Source organism: Camarhynchus parvulus, chromosome 1, assembly GCF_901933205.1.
Source record: "Camarhynchus parvulus chromosome 1, STF_HiC, whole genome shotgun sequence".
Taxonomy (NCBI): Eukaryota; Metazoa; Chordata; class Aves; order Passeriformes; family Thraupidae; genus Camarhynchus; species Camarhynchus parvulus.
This window is the reverse complement of record NC_044571.1, coordinates 89,841,400-89,858,213: the sequence shown is the minus strand read 5'-3', so window position 1 is coordinate 89,858,213 and position 16,814 is coordinate 89,841,400. Positions and strand designations below refer to the sequence as shown.

The 16,814-nt window shown below is 50.0% G+C and overlaps 1 protein-coding gene across 1 annotated transcript in view; it reads left to right on the top strand.

Annotated features, from left to right (window-relative positions):
* SIDT1 (SID1 transmembrane family member 1) overlaps positions 1-15,501 on the top strand; it is a 39,688-nt gene extending 24,187 nt beyond the window's left edge. The window contains 16 exon segments of the mRNA XM_030956320.1: positions 1,486-1,557; positions 3,237-3,285; positions 3,287-3,383; positions 3,960-4,033; positions 4,540-4,606; positions 5,233-5,306; positions 5,874-5,997; positions 7,007-7,124; positions 7,501-7,637; positions 9,254-9,362; positions 10,465-10,541; positions 11,657-11,703; positions 12,457-12,562; positions 12,861-12,971; positions 13,727-13,840; positions 14,239-15,501. Of these exon segments, the coding sequence (XP_030812180.1) occupies positions 1,486-1,557; positions 3,237-3,285; positions 3,287-3,383; positions 3,960-4,033; positions 4,540-4,606; positions 5,233-5,306; positions 5,874-5,997; positions 7,007-7,124; positions 7,501-7,637; positions 9,254-9,362; positions 10,465-10,541; positions 11,657-11,703; positions 12,457-12,562; positions 12,861-12,971; positions 13,727-13,840; positions 14,239-14,301 (1,439 nt within the window). The 3' untranslated portion in view covers positions 14,302-15,501.
* The last annotated feature ends 1,313 nt before the right edge of the window (positions 15,502-16,814 follow it).

The window sequence follows — 16,814 nt, the reverse complement described above, 5'->3', positions numbered from 1 at the left end:
ACAGGGAAATGCTTTTGCCCTCTTCCCAGTGATCTGGATTTCCAAATGACTTCTAAAGCCACAGGAGAAGCTTCCATGAGAGAGGGAGATTGGATTGGAGGTGATGAGTAGAAGCTGCATCTTGCTCGTGCCTCAGCCTACAACATCCTGCCAATCTCAGCTCGGGGCTCAAGGGCTGTCATCTGGGGGCTGCAGTGTGCCACAGCCCTCCCTCTGGTGCTCAGTCCATGCCATGTTCCCTTCTGATGCTCCTCTGAGCTGTTTGTTTTCTCTGATAGAGGGATGGGGCAGGAGCCTAAAGGAGCCAAAATTTGAGACCAAGTCTTAGCCCCCAGCCCAACAAGCATAGCAGACATGCCAAAGAAAAGCAGTAATTGGGACTTGAAATATCAAATATCATTTGGATGGATGGGTGTATGACTGACCTGGGGTCAGTCAGGGACAAGTTTTAGATCTCTCTATGTTTGTGGCTGATGAAAAGGGTATAAAAACCTATGCAAGGTGTTACAGAAATGCCCAGAATTTCCAGTTGGAAAGAGCACTCTCTGCCTGTCAGTTTGAGACCAGTCAGGTACTGGGAAGCCAGAGATGCAGCTTGGGAAGCCAGGCCATTGCCAGGCTGCAGTAAGGCTTTAAATACTGTGCCATGTTCTGCATTGCTGTGCTGCTGACTGACCACATGAGATTGTTGCAGGGATGAAGCTTTAAAGCAACTTAACCTGTCTCACTGTTTGTCACTACTGGAAAACATGGTCCTGTTCCTGCTGCCTTGCTTCCCTCCCTTTTGTGACTGACCTCTCAGTGAAGGGATTCAGCTGGCTTTGTTTCCTGCCATGTAGGTCAGCTCTGAGCTCCACCGCTGGAAGCAAAAAGAGGGAATGTGGAGGCAGGAGAGCACTCCTCCTTGCTTCATGTATGTGTGCAGGAGGCAGGATGTTCCTAGCCCTCAAAGGCTTGCCTTTCTTGTCATCAGCACGAGATCATTACCACTTTTTGCATAAAGCATTTTTTTCTTTCTCCTTGATTGGTTAAAATTATGTAGCAGCTGTCCTGCCAAAGTCTGTGACTCTTCCAGAGATAGCTGAAGGCAGCAGGATTTGAAGAGATTTGAAGAGTTGCATGAGATGGGGAAAGAGAAGAACTAGAAATTCAGAAGGCTGTTAAGAACATCATGAGACTTGCTCTAAATTCTACCAAGTTTTGCATCCCCACAGTGTGATCTGTACAGGGTGCTGGAGGGGGCTCCTGCTGCCAGTCTCACTGGCACCCTGTGTGGGGAGGCTGAAGGAAATGGGTTTCCTTCACACTGCAAAACAAGGGTTTCCCTTTTGCACAGTATGCCCTAGAGGGAGGCTGCCATCTCTTTAGAGAAATGTTCCTTTTCCCAAGCCCCTCCAGCTCTTCAAGCTGTTTGTGTTCACCTCAGAGATGTTTTGAAGCACTGACATGAAACTAACAGTCCCTCCTGGGTCTGTTTCATTGCAGGATCTGGGATGATGACTTCTTCACACCCCATCTCAGCCAGCACTCCTGAGGGAAGCAGCTACGGTGCTATTGGTACAGTATATTCCAGAATTGGGGCACAGGGAGGCTTCTCCCTGGGGTGGAGGAAGGCACTTTTAGGGTCGTTTAACTTAAGGAGCATCTTGCAACTGTTAAAAAACAAAACAAAATCCAAACTACCAAATTGCAGTTAGTGAGGATCAGGTTGCACTTTAGGGAAAAGCATCTGCATAGTAAAAGTGGCAAATTTGAAAGAGGTGCCCTAAGAGACACATTTCATTGGAAATGTGTCTTAGACAAAGCTACAGTCACCTGAGAGCTGTGAGTGACACTGCTGCTTCAGACAGGACATTTATTAGTGACTGAAAAAGGTCCCTCTCAAGCAAGCTTCTAGGAGGCTGTTATTAGCTCACAGCCTGCTTTTAAACCAAAGCATGCTTGTCCCTGGGAGGCTGAAGGGTTGTGTGCCATAAAGCAAGACACAATCAGAGTTTCTTGGCCCCAGGGGTTTCACTAGGGAAGAAATAATGTCATGCTGCCAACAGGTGAATCATGCCCTGGAGGCAGAGGAGAAGGAACCTTCTTGAGGGCTCAATGACCACTTTACCCCTCCTTCCCCTTTTTCCAAAGAAATCTTTTAAAAGCATTTGGGAAGTGAGGCAGAAACCTGTGTTCTGCCCATGTCCATGTGGGCAGTGAGCTGGGAGTTGCCCAGCCTGTGGGAAGTGCAGGCAGGTCCTGCTAACTTTTATGTGACCAGTACCAGGGAGGCAATGGGAATAAAGCTGGTACTCTGCTTGCTTTGAAAAATCGACTTTCTTCTTTGTCTTCTGTTCTACAGTATTTTAAGAAAAGCTTAGATATATATAAAGCTTACATAAAATCTGAAGGTTAACTAGCTGAGTGTGGTTTTGACCCCTAACAGTCTGCTTCTTTCTGCAGAGGTATTTGTCTTCTCCCAGAATTCCAGATTTCAGAGCCTGGGCTAGTAGAGAATAGAAAATGTTAAGAGATGAAAAGTAATAGAATAAAAGCAGAGTAAAAACTAAAATGCTGCAGAGAGGGGAAGATAATGGTCCTTCAAACTGCTCTTAGTTGAGCACCTAAAACTTCTGGAAGGTTTGGGATCATGTGTGGCAATGTTCCTCACTCAGGGTTCACCCAATGTGGAATTTTTCTTCACTCGGGGTCACCAAATGTGGTGGATGTTCACAGGGGTCCCAGGATGAGGGAAGAGATGAGAATCTTGACTCCATGTTTCAGAAGGCTGATTTATTATTTTATGATAGATTATATTAAAAGAAAATGTTATATTAAAACTATACTAAAAGAATAGAAGAAAGGATTTCATCAGAAGGCTTGCAAGGAAAGGCAAGGAATGGAAGGATAATAAAATCTTGTGACTGACCAGAGAGTCCGAGACAGCTGGACTGTGATTGGCCATTAATTAGAAATAACCACATGAGACCAATCAAAGATGCACCTGTTGCATTCCACAGCAGCAGATAATTATTGTTTACATTTCGTTCCTGAGGCCTCTCAGCTTCTCAGGAGAAAAAATCCTAACAAAAGGATTTTTCATAAATATGTCTGTGACAATCATGGAAAAATTTTTTTCCCTGAACTGACCCCATCAACTTGTCAAAGCATCAAAGCATCTGGGACAGCTGGATTCTTGCACAGAGGCATTTAGCATTTACCCTGTGTGTCTCCTTCTCCCTGCTGTGGCCCAGACGAGTCCAGCTCCAGCGGTGCCCGGCAGCTGTCCTCCCGGGCGCAGGGCCCCGGCTGGCTCGGACACTGACAGCTCCGTGGAGGAGGAGAGCGACTTCGACACCATGCCGGAGATTGAGAGTGACAAGAACATCATCCGCACTAAGGTACGGCTGGTGCTCACCCATGGGCACCTCTGGGCCATGACCAGGACTGGTCACATCAGTGAAATCTCAAAAGTCCTGTTCCCTTTCACAGTGGATTTCATCCAGTACAGCTGAGTGTGCTTCTTAGTATTTTTTCAGTCATTGGAGTTTTCCCACTGTGATAAGAGTGCTGGTGAAGTGAGTGCTTTAATATGGAAAATCAAAATGTATTGGGGACTATTGAGAAAGGAGGAAAATGCCCAGAAAAGTTCAAGGAGGTGTGAAGATGGTGAGAAAATAATCTGCAACAGTAATGTGACTACTGTGTGGATGTACAGAGGGGCTTTAAAGCACCAGTTCTCAAACTCCTCCTTTTGTCATCCTGCACTGCTCTGTGTGGTTGGAGCCATTCCTGGAGGTCAGAGGATTTTGCAGAACTCACCCCCATAGAATCAAGGGGACACAGTGAGTTCACTGTGTAAAACCAGTTCAAATACCACCAAGCTGCAAATATGTCAAGATCTCCTACTGGCATCTGTAATCTACATTTGTTCTTTTGTGTTTTCTTCCCTCTTTCCCCACCTGATAATGTTTTAGGTGTTCCTCTATCTCTCAGATTTGTCCAGGAAAGACCGAAGAATTGTCAGCAAAAAATACAAAATCTATTTCTGGTAAGGAGAAAGCAAACTGGTAAGACCCAAACTCTGAACCCAGAGTCTCTGGTTGTGGAGTCTGTCCACATGCCTTTCTTCTGAACCACTTCTGAACTACCCTGTTGCCCATTCTGACCCTGTTCCAATCAGTAACTGCAGATCCCACATACCTCAAGTAAGGATATTTGTGGACCAGTGCACACATGATCCTGGAAGTGGATTCTGTTTTGCATCATTTGCTTTTAAGCATGATAACAACCAGTGCACTGAAGCAATGGGAAGGGGGAGAAACTGGCACTCAGACACGTGAGCTTGTGGCCAACATCCTGGCTTTTCCTGTGCCCTTCGCATTTGCCTCTGGTTTGCCTCCTGTGTGCTCCTCTGCTTCAGGGGCTCTCAATGAGATTGTAACCCCAGAGCAGTGAGGTGTGCACATTCCTCCACGAGCACTGTGGGCCTTTCTTCAGGGTGTGCCCCCCTGGTTTTGGTGTGTGTGTAAGTGCAGGGCTGTCTTCCCTCTGCAGGAACATCATCACCATCGCGGTGTTCTATGCCCTGCCGGTCATCCAGCTGGTCATCACCTACCAGACGGTGCGTTTGGCCCCATGGCTGCCCCCTCTTGCTTTAAACTTGCCCTGGGGTTGTGTTGGGCAAGGGTGATGGTCACAGTGGAACTGGGCTCACCCAGGAGTTCTGCTCTGTGTTTACCTTAGCTGCTCTTGCTGCACTGTGTTGATGTTACAGTGAGCTTGGCTCATTGGGCTTGCACTTACGCTGTTTCTGCTTGGGAAGTGGGAGTGCTGCTGTTTTCCTGATCAACTGATGTCTCATTTGGGTCCTGTTTCATTTTAGAGACAGGAGGAATTTGATGTTATCTCTAAGAGACAGCTGAAAGCAAGTAGTGTTTGCTGTGATTTCTCCTGCCTTCTGCCAACCTTTGCTATCCTGCTGTTATGCAGATATCTGCAAGCAGGTGTATTAGTGGGGGGGTTGAGAGCGCACAATGTTTCCTCTGAAGACTGTTATCAGATCTGTGGCCCTTGACAACATCTTGTCCCACCCTAAAAGCTTTGCTTGCACATGTCAGTACTCCCTGTGCTGGCTCTAGAGCTAGGCTGTGTCCTGGTACACCTTAGTTTGTCGTGTTTGCATGGGGCAAACCCCCCAGAGCAGGGAGGATTTGCTAATGGCAGGCCTCCCACCTGCTCTCTGTCCAGGTGGTGAATGTGACTGGCAATCAGGACATCTGCTATTACAACTTCCTGTGTGCTCATCCCCTTGGGGTGCTGAGGTGAGTGAGCCTTTTCCTCACTGCATATTTGTCGCATGCCTCCTGAGTGTTTGTGCTGTGCCCAGGTCAGGATTTTATGCTTGCCAGGCTCACAGTAGCAGTGTTGATAAGACCACTGGAGTTTAAGACTCTGGTCTTTGTGTTTTGCTCAGCAGTGCTGCTCTGTTGCAGTGAGACACACTCACCCTAGAACTTGTGGCACCTGGGTGCCCCTTACAAATCCTTGGCACAGCAACGAGGTGCTCCTGTGCTCTGTTGGACACTTTTATACAAGGAGCAGCAGCTCTGCGAAGTTCAGATCAGTCCTTCCAGTGTAGCATTTCTCTAAATTAATGTGTGAGTGCAAAGAAAGCCCAGAGTTGGGAATCTCTCAGAAGCGTTAAATGAACTGGGACAGGTGAACGATTCAAATTAAAATTGTCATCAGGAGTGTTAGATTGCAGTTCGGCAGCTGCTGAGGTGGAAGGTGGTAGAGGGGGGAGAAGAATGGATTCAGCTTATCACAACCCAGGGTTCAGCTTCCTGCTGCTGTGCTGTCTTTGTCTTAAACCTTCTTCTTTCCTGCAGTGCCTTCAACAACATCCTCAGCAACGTGGGCCACATGATGCTGGGCTTTCTGTTCCTCCTCATCGTGTTGCGCAGGGACATCCTCCACCGCCGGGCCATGGAGATGAAGGATATCTACACCCTGGTAGGAGGCACTGGGGCTGAGTGGAGACAGGGAACATGGAGTCAACTCAAAAAGCAGAGTGATACACAATGGGTTTCCACTTGTCTTCCTCACTGGAGGGTTGAATCCTCCTCTTTTTTTTCCTCCTGTGCAGAAGTGTCTAGGTGGGATGCTTGTGTTCCTGCACACCCCAGTGCTTTACTGCTTGCAGTATGACCATGCTGCTGTGGTGGTGATCCAGCCTGGGCCTGTGAAGACAAGGAGATTAATAGAGGGAGAATTCCCATGGCTCTGGATTTTCCTGCAGCTCTTGCTGTGGAGGAACTGGGACGGCAGGAGTGTCCCAAGATGCTTCTCTTTATAGTGAAGTTTGATTTGTCTTACACAAGAGCTGCTTATGAAAACTCAGAGAAATTTGGCTGCCTCAGTCTCTGAAGCAGAGATTCTTGTAGCCAGAACTTCTGTAGTCTCTCGTGGGAGAGAATGGAGAAACCTGAAGCCCTGTGGGCAGAGGTGCTGGTGGTTTCTGGAGACAGACAACTCTCTTCTCATGGGCTTGGTATCAAGTAAAGGCAATAGGAGTTGTAAGGGGCTGCTGCTTGTGGTTTTCAGGTGAAATCGTGGCCAAATTGTGATGAAAATACCTTCTCACATTGGCTGATGGGCTCTGCTCAAGAGCTTCTAAGACCCTACTGACCACAAGAGCAATTCTGGTCAGTCCTCTCTGTTTTGGACAGGATGTAGCATGGCATGAGGTACAGGACAGAGATTTTCATGATGTCAGTACCAAGACACGAGGTCTTCAGATGAGAGCTTCCAGCATGATTTAGCTTAGGTTTGCTGCCTGTGGATTCACCTGGCTATGCCATGTATCTAAATCCAGAGCCTGTGGTTGCACCCAGGACACTGTGCTGCACTGGTGACTGGAGAACTTGTGTGGGAGTTAGGAGGGATGAAGTGATGGAGAATGGAAGCTTGCCTGTGATCACGACACTGAGGGCACTCACTATACAGCTCTGCTCTCTTCCAGGACTATGGGATCCCAAAGCATTTTGGTCTCTTCTATGCTATGGGCATTGCTCTGATGATGGAAGGGGTCCTCAGTGCCTGTTACCACGTCTGCCCTAATTACTCCAATTTCCAGTTTGGTAAGCTGAGTTTACTTGCTCCTTTTGAGCTGGAGCTAGGATTTGCCATGTTCTATCTCTTGCTGAGTTGCTGACGTTTCCCATCTCTCCACCCTTTCAAGTCTCCCTGGAGCCTGCCTGTTTCAAAGCTCAGTCAGGAGGTTGTGATGCCCTGTGGGCGCTTATTTTCTGATCCCCTTTAGTTTTTGTTGCCCCAGAGCACGGAAGATGTGCTGCTGCAAGGTGGCAAAGTACAAAATGCTGTACAGTGTAGTGGAGCAGCAGGGCCAAACCCGAGGCTGGCAGGCACAGATCCCTGATGCTTTGTGTGCCCTTGGAGCAGCTTTCTGAGCCACTGGCAATAGGTGTTCACACTGTTTCTGTTGTCCCTCCACAGACACCTCCTTCATGTACATGATTGCAGGGCTGTGCATGCTCAAGCTCTACCAGACCCGGCACCCAGACATCAATGCCAGCGCCTACTCCGCCTACGCCTCGTTTGCTGTGGTGATCTCCCTGGCTGTCCTTGGAGTGGTAGGGCTCCCTCTTACTCCACTGCTTCTGTGGGAAGGAGGTGGCATGGCTGGGAAACATGGCTGAGGTGTGAAAATGACTGGGGAAAGCAGCAGAGTAGGATAAGAGTGTGTTAAGCAGCTGTCAGCATTTGAATTCTCAGTTCTGCTGGGCTTTCCTCCTTCCTTCCCCTGAGATTTCAGGCAGGAGAAGAGCAGAACAGTTTCCTCTTGGTGGGCTCTTGTTTTGGGCTTTGGCCACCACATGCCATCCTTCTCAAGAGGAGAAATTCATGCACCCAGATGTTCATGTCCAAGTGCACAGATGGTCTTCCTGGGGCATGATCCATATTTGAGGAAAGAGGGGTGAGGCTGGCTGGGCTTCAAGACAGGTATCTTATACCTAGTTGCTTGTGCCTGTTTCTCGCCTTTGGAATACTCCATGTTGTTTGTCACAGCTACTGCAGTTGATTTTCTTATTTCTGGAGAGGAGCAGGGTTAGGATGATATATGGGGGGCTCCCAGGCAAATTCCTGGAGTACCTGCCCATGGAAGGGCACTGGAGCAGAAGCTATGAGACTTTGCCTGTTTGCTCTGAGCTGGGCTCACCAGGATCCTCAAGCTGTGCTTTTCCTTGGAGGTCTCTGCTTCTTTCTTTTGAAGGACTCATTTTCATCCATCAGTAACCAGGCAAAATCTATGGAATTCTTGCTCTGAGCTAGCAGCTAGATCCCAGTGGGCTGTGAGCTCCTCACTACCACGTAATGCAGAGGTCTCTGTTTACAAGACTGTCTGTGGGATAAGGCATGCAGGAGGAGCTGGTGACCTTGAGACTTCCCAAGAATCTCTTGATAGGTGTGGTAGATCTTGACAAGGTTCAAAACACTGAGACTTCATTATGGATTGCTCTGTCTTCTTTTGTGGGATGCTTTGAAGCTGTTCAGTGGAGCTTGAAAGCAGCATGTCTCCCTTGTTCCATTCATGGAGAGGTGGCTTTTCTGCTTGCTTTTTGGTATGTGGGTTTTTATCTCTGCCCACACAAAGTGAAAATTTCAGGAGAATACTTTGCCCTAGGGTAGGGAAGTGGTCACAGCCTGATGGCAGATCAGAGTTTCTGGACTCCTTATTGTATGAATGAAAAATTAGGATTTTAATGTTGCATTAACCTGTGCTTGCAGGTTACTTCCAGTCCTTAAATAAAATGAAAATGCACCATAGGAGCAATTGCCTGCAGAGCAGTTCTGTCCTTTTTGGTCTACTTCAGTACCGTTGTTAAAGTAATGGTTGGTTCCCTGTCTGCCTTTGTAAAAATCCACCTCCTGGCCAGAGAGCTGCTGCCCAGCTCAGCAGAGAGAGCTTGCTTGGCCCTGTATTTCTGCTCCCTGGGCCAGCTGCTGTCCATCCAGCCTTGTCTAAAGGGGCATTCAGCAAAAATGGTCTCCTCTCCAGGATGCTGAGCTAATCTTGCTTCTCTGGACTTAATTTTGAATTTATAAATCTGTTTTCCGGTTGGAAGATTTAGGGTTTTTTTCTGTGTTCAGTGAGGTTGTTTAATGTCCCATGGTGATACAGCACAGGAAAGGGATTGTCCTGCTGAGAGAGGGCTCAGGTTACTTTTAAATTGTTTTTGCTTTTCAGGTGTTTGGAAAAAATGACATGTGGTTCTGGGTTATTTTCTCACTGATCCACATTTTGGGCTCACTGGCTCTCAGCACCCAGATCTACTACATGGGACGCTTCAAGATCGGTGAGTGCTGTGACTGAACCATCTCCTGCCGCGTGTGTGGTGCCTCCTGTCCTCCCCTGCCTGTGCAGCACAGTCCTGTGGCCCCTCTTCTGGGCTACCCTGTCCTCTCATCCATCTGATGCTTTCCTGGCCTCTGAAGTCGTTGTGCTCCTGATTCCCAGTGGGAATGAGCAGGAGCTGTGTGCTCTGAGGAGCTGTAGTTCTCCCTCGTGCTGTGGTACACCCTGTCATGGGATGCGGGGGAGAGGGTCTGCTGGGGAGCCTGGCTCTTGTGCTCTGCTTAAACCTATTTCTTCTTCCTCTTCTGTCCCTGTCTGCCTCAGATGACCCTGACTCAGGTAACCACAGCTTTCCTTTTTCCCTGTTGGACTGATGGTGCTGAGCTTTAGCAGCCAGGGATTGCATGGATGTATGTGGGGAGGCAGGATCGTGTGCCATCTGGGGTCAGTTCTTGGGAAGTGAAACCAGTTTGCCAGCAGTGCTGCCAGTCCTGTTCCTTGGCAGGAGGGGAGTGATCCAGCACAGGAGAGCTCAGATCTTGGTGCAGGAGCCTTTTCAAGCTCTGTGTTGTGGCTAAAGGGGAACATGTGTATTCATGCATGTTGGTCCATCACCGCTGCCACTGATGGCTCTGCAGTGAAGCTTCTGCAATGATTTTGAGAGCAGGAGTGTCTTGAGTGTGCTCTGCCCCTCTAGGACCCTCTAAAGCCTGTGGGACTTCTTTCTACTGTTTCCATGCTTTGGCAGCTTATTCCATGGAAGGAGCTTTTCCCCTTAATACACACACCTCTCTTCCAGATATGAGGTTGCAAGCCAGCCTCTTTACACGTACAGGCAGGGCCCTGTGACTTCTGGGCAGTGCTAGTGTAGACAGGATTTTAAAATTTACTTTTGTTGTAACCTGTTGTTCTGGCCAACTTCCATCTACATCCTGTGCTGGATGCCCTCCTGCTCAGCACAGAGTGTTTCCAAAGGGCAGGACATGAATCTGCTGACACCTTGGGCTGTCTGTTGTCAGCTGGTGGGTGTCAGCTTCTTCCTCATAGGCATTTTAGAGCTCAGTGTGCTGGCTGTCCTGGCTTTCTACCCTTTCCTTTGACAGACATGGGCATATTTCGACGAGCAGTGATGGTGCTGTACACGGACTGTATCCAGCAGTGCAGTCGGCCAATGTACATGGTAGGTGACTTCTCATCCCAGCACCTCTCTGCAGTTCCTCACTTCCTTAGGCAATGTGCAGAGGAAAGAGTGGGGGGGGGCTGTTTGAAAAAGTGATGGTCCTTGCTCCCCTTGTTCTCCTTCCCCCAAAATGGTTGGGTAAGTGTAGGTCTCTGCTGGAGTGGTTTACCAACAGCCTCCAGGCCTCCCCTGATCTCAGCCTTGGTGAATAAAACGTCAGAGCAAAGGTGATACAAGTGTGGCAGGATGTGCCTTTGCACTTGCTGTCTGGGAGCATCTATTCAGAGGAGCAGGTAGGAGGCTCTGTGCAGTGCAGCCTCTGTGGGGCAGGCTGCAGCTATTTTGGGTCTGTGGCTTAAGCAAAAGCAATTGCCATTTCTGCAGCACCTCAGGGCAAATAGCAAAAAGTTAAGAAAAGGTGGCTGTTACCTTGTGTCCCACTGATTGCTTTCTCTTTAGCAAAGAGTGCTAATTAGGGCTTGAAGCCACATGGAGTTTTTATCCATAAGCCTTCTTAATTTTTTATTTATTCTCCCATCTCTGAATAAGCAAACTTGGTCCACTCAGGCATGAAGTAAGCCTGGCCAGCCTGAAACAGCTACATCAGGAAAGCAGCTGTAAGCATAAATGCACATGCCCCACAGATATAATCCTTCTGCCTCCTGTTGTTACAGTGCTTCTCCAGCTAATGGTGAGATGGCAAGGAAAAAAAGGCTCCCTGAATATGTGCAGGATGCTGTCCAGAGCTTCCCCTGCCACCTCTTTCAAGCACGTCCTTGCTCTCTGCAGTAATTCTTTTTAAAACAGTGGGAGGGAAGGAATCTAGCTAGAAAAACAGTAGAAGCAGTCAAAGGATTCACAGAACCTCCTGAGGCTGATCCCTTAAGTGCTGAGCTTGTCCTTTTTTAGATGTTTAGTCTCCTTGCCACACTTTCTTAAAATTTTTGAGGGTCAGAGCAGTTTCCATCTGATAAAAGCTCCCACAGAGCCAGATGCATGTGTGTTTGCAGGAACTGAACTCCAAATCCTCACATAATGCTCTCCTGAATTTCTGAGGCAAAGGCCTTTTTGCATACTCTTTTCACTTTATATGCTCATCAGTGTCTTTTCTCCAGGACAGGATGGTGCTGCTCATTGTTGGGAACCTGGTGAACTGGTCCTTGTAAGTACTGGGGTGTTGGTGCTTGTGGACAGCAGGATTTGGTACTGGGACACAGCTGGCCTGGAGTGATGGGGAGATGCAGCAGTGTCTGTGCAATAATCCTGACATGTTTTGGCAGGCAGGCTGATCTGAGGGTGGTTGGCAGATCCATGGGATGCAGTGCAGCGCTAGAGCTACATGGAGCATCCCCTGAGCATTTCAGCTGGGGGTGTCTCATGGCTCGTGTTTCAGGGAGCTTGTGCAGGTACTGTCCTGCTGTGTGGTGCTTCCCACAGAGCTGGGAGGTCTCTGGCATGGCCAAGGTGCACGAGACCTGGCAGACACAGTCACAGAGCCTGGCTGAGCAGTAGCTGCATGGGAGGGATCAGCTCTCAGATGAGACCTCAAGTCATTGCCCCAGGCTCTTGCTTTTCACTGAAGCTGCTTCTCAGGGACATGCCTTCTACCAGATGTACAGGTCTAGGGCCAGATCCTACTGAGGGAGATGTGTTTGGCCATGGGGTGGAAGCAGTCCAGGCTCTTGCCTGTCCTCTGGGGTCTCCAGTTGCTTCAGCAGCTGACCATGGCTAAATTTCCTTGGCTGGGAGCAGAGGCAAACAGTGCATTTCCCCCAGGGAATTGGGAAGCTGTGGCACTGGTGCTGTGTCCTGCAGTCCTGGTGGGGAGTAGAGCAGTGTGTGGCTGTCACTTTGGGGATGTACCCAGTCCCCAGTGAAGGAAGCTGCCTGATGTCCCCTCTGTCCTCTCCCTCAGTGCTATCTTTGGGCTGGTGTATCGGCCCAGAGACTTTGCCTCCTACATACTGGGAATCTTCATCTGTAACCTGCTGCTCTATCTGGCCTTCTACATCATCATGAAGGTAATGGGAGGCAGCTGTAGCTGTCCCTGGGGCTCCTGGCTCCAAAGGGGAAGGGATGGGCCTTTTTTCTGGCTGCACTTTGGGTTCCTGTGGTGCTGCAGAGGGGTGTGGAGGGACCTTTGTGGGGCTCTGGCTGGGACAGGGTGTTGGGGAGGATGGTGTGGAGCCATTTCAGGGGTGGCTGGGCTGTGTCTTTGTGGGGTGGGCAGCCCTTCCCAGATGCAGGTAGTACAGGTGTGTGAGCCCTGTGCATGGCTCTGTGCCCTGGACAGAACTCAGGGTGTGTCCCTGTCTGCAGCTCCGCAGCTCTGAGAGGCTCCTGCCCATCCCCATGTTCTGCATCATGGCCACAGCAGTGGTGTGGGCAGCTGCCCTCTACTTCTTCTTCCAGACCCTCAGCAGCTGGGAGGTAAATTTCCCTTTTACTGTTCTTCTGTCCATCTTTTTCTCATCATCTTTCCTTCCTGGTGCTTGTTTTGCACAAAAACAACTCTGGAGAGGAGTCTTGGGCTGCTGATGGGGAGCTGAAAGGGTTCAACTCATGTAGCAAATCTGTGAAAGAAGCATGGGAAGCTGTGCTGAGCCAAAAATGACTGTAGCTGTGTAGAGGCTGTTTATAACCAGGTGATCTGGAGGTGACTGGTCCTTCCTAGGGGACAAGGGAGGAGCTTGGGATCTGGAAGGAAAACTGGGAAATCCTAACCCTTCCATCCTCCAGGGATGGAAGACATCCCTGGAGCAGATGGCCACCTGGAGTCAACCAGCTCAACCTGCCTGGGGTTGTTAGAGCTCTTGGTGGCCTAGGAGCCATTAAATCCTGACTGGGTGCCTTTTAACAGGATGTCACATCCATCTCCATGGAAATGAGGGGCTTGCTGCAGGGTGGTCTGGTGGAGGCTGTGCAGCTTGTGCTATGCAGGACCTCAGAGGTGGAGACCAGAGGGTTCCCTTTGCATGTGGGTTGTGGTCCTAGATCCACTTGGAAGTCCAAGGATAACATTGTGTTGTTTCTGGACTGCCTGTGCCACATTTCTGACCAGCACAGCAACTTTTTCCAGGATCCTACTTGGGTTAAGAGAGGGTGATCCCTACAGGGTCTGGTGTGGCCAGCAAGGGTCCAGTAGGGGTGGATATCTGGTCCTGACCCTCTGCCTGCCCTCCTAGGAGACTCCAGCAGAGTCCCGGGAAAAGAACCGGCCGTGCATCCTGCTGGGATTCTTTGATGACCACGATGTCTGGCACTTCCTCTCCGCAGCTGCCTTGTTCTTCTCCTTTCTGGTGAGTCCTGCTGAGCCTCCCACTCTGCTGGATGGCCTCTCCCTCTCCTTTCACCTTGCTTCTTTATCCACATGGAGCTGTGCCTGTTCCAGAACTCCACAGAAGGGCCCCAACTCCTCTGCTTGGCTCTACCTCCTGACATCCTTCACAGTGGGATGCTCCTTGTCAGTGGGATCAGGCTTTCTCCTTTGTCTTATTTCTCTGCCAGTGCCTTCTGGCCTCAAATTCCCTCTGGGGCTGTGGGTCACACAGCTGTTGTGGGGAAGCTGAGGGGCTGCTGCTGTGACCAATGACTTATGGATTTGTGAATACCTCCCAAAAAGGCAGGGCCTGAAGATCTGAAAGGAAGACCTCCCTGGCCAGCAAGACCTGACTCTGGCTTTCACTTTCCTCCTCAGGTCCTGCTGACCCTGGACGATGACCTGGATACGGTGCGCAGGGACAAGATCCCAGTGTTCTGAGTCCCCAGGGACAGGGGCACAGAGGTGTCCCAAACCACTCAGCCAAAGGCACTGGGCCACTGGTGTCTGTGCAGAATGAGCCTGCTTCCATGGCCAGCAGCCCAGTGGGAGCAGGGAACTGGATCCCCAGCAGGCATGGAGGGGTGCTGTGGCAGTGAGGTGGGACCAGGAGGGAAGACGATGTCACTCCTTTCCCGCCACATCCTCTGGGGCAGGCTTGATCCAGAGGCAAGGCCCGTGCACAGCCCTCTGGCCTGTGGGTGCAGTGGGTGCTGGGGCCAGTGAGGGGGGAGGAAACAGGAGGGGGGCACGTCAGAGACCTTTGCTTCCCTTCCTCCCTGCTGATGTGCTCCACTTCCTCTCTGGTGAGCAGGCTTGGGAAGTGCCATGCCAACCTTCCTGCACAGGGAGCTGATGTCTGCACCCTACAGTCTGCTGCCCTCAGAGGTCCTTTCAGCAGCACAGGGGAGCATTTGGTTCCTGTACTGCAGCAGCTGAGGGAGAAAAGGACTCCAAACTGAGGTGGCAGTGGGGGGACTGTGTTTTCTTTTTTCCTCATTTTTGTTGGAGAGACTCCTTCCGTAGCTGGTGGGGAGCCATGGTACCAAGGCTCCAGCGTCGGTCGGAGGTGGTGAACTCGAGCTGCCTGTGAGGGCTCTGCCAGACTCAGAGCCTCCTGCCTTGCTCCCTTGCAGCCTCTCTGTCACTCCTGTTGAGCAGCCGCTCCTCTGGCAGCTCCTGCTGGCACTTGGCAGTGCTCTGCACTCTGTCAGGGCACCACAAGTGCTCTCCTGGAGCGACCCTGCCAGAGAGCGCACGGCAAAGCCACAGCCTCGTGTGGCAGCCCTTGGCTCCTGCTGGTGCCTTCCCAAAGGGACAGGGTGGCACAGGGAGGCTTGCCAGCAGCCTCAGACTCTCTCCTCCCATGAGCTTGCCTTGGACAGCCTTGGCAAAGTCGGTTCTCTTATGGGCTGGGAGGATGAAGGAGATTTTGGGGCATTGGTGTTGAGCTCTTTTGCTAAAGATGTGAACCAAATTTTCCTCTCCAACTTGTCCAAATTGGAAATGAGTTTTTTAATGGCTTCTGCATTCTTTCCAGTTTCTTAGTTATTTAAAAAACAAGAAGGTGTTAATTATTTCAGGCCTTGCATCTAAAATGGGACCTGTTTTGCTAATTTGCAATTAAAAAGTGTTCTTTGAGGCCTGCTGTCCTTATTCTCGTCTGCCTGAGCATTTTTACTTTGGTGTATGTGCATGTAGCCTGTGATGCAAAGGTTTCATTCCACTTCTGCTTACTCAAGCAGGTGACTCTGGTGATGTTTTACTCCAAGAGTCTGTATCTCCTTGAAGAGTTTTGCACCAGCTGGTTTTTATTTTTTCCTACGTTGGAGTTTGTCGAGATGGTCAATAAAATGGATGTTCCTGGTTCCCTGCTCTGCAGGTTGATCTAAATTCTTCTTGCTCCTGCTCTCAGCAGCAGCAGAGACAGCAGTCAGGACAGAGGGATGCCCAGTGGTGTCACACAGATGCTGTCACCCTTGGGACTGTCTCAGGGGTTTCTGGAGCATAGGTGTGGATGACCTGCTTGTTCTCTTAACCAAATTGCCTTTGTGGGAATACATAGAGCAAAGAACAGACACTCTTGCTTGTCACTGCAGTCCCTTGGGCAGGGTGAGGGGAGGGCTGGAGGAAGACACAAGAGGGTGCCAGCCTTTATCTTCCCAAGCAGAGCTGTGCTACTCTGGAGTGTGTTGGATAGCTGTGCCAGACTGAAGGAGGACCTCTGTGCCCTCAAATGTGTCCAGTTCTGGGGACACATTTTTATAAAATATACCTTCTCCCTGTGTTTTTATAACCTGTAGTCTTGGACCATGTTCCAAGCTTGTATTTGTTTCTGGACAGGAAACTGGTTATCTTCTCTACATTGAAATGTGAGGAAAAAATAATGTTGAGCAGCAGTTGGAAGGCTCGACGTAGGAGGTAGAACAACATATGGGCTCGCTGTGCTGAGCAGAGATGAGCACAGCATGGAATGGTAAGGTGGTAGCAGGGAGGGAGGGAGGCTGGGGAACAGCGCAGAACAAACAGAAAACCGTGACAGGATTCAACTAAATACAAGGAAAGGCACCTCAAGCCTCAGAGATGGGAGGAAGGGTTGGAATAGTCTCCCTGGTGCTTCTGTGCTTCCAGCTTGCTGCGCCAAGTTTTAAAATTTCCTGTTAGCTTTGCCCTGCCTGCTGGGCTCTGTTGGTGCTTCAGCTCTCCCTCCTGGTGGCTACTGACCCCTCCATGGCTGTGCTGCTGGGGGGTCTGGCTGGGCACTTGGGCACTCTGTGCTCCCAAGCTGTCCTAGGCGCGCTTGGCTCTGCAGCCCTTGCCCCAGAAATGTGGCTTTTCTTGGCTGCTGCTGTCCTTCTTGGGCCCTGCCCTTGGGCAGGAGGAGCAGCTTGCTGGGTAGATGGGAGAGCCTCATTCCCTCATTTGCAGGGGTGATGCTGTTGTTTCCTCACCTT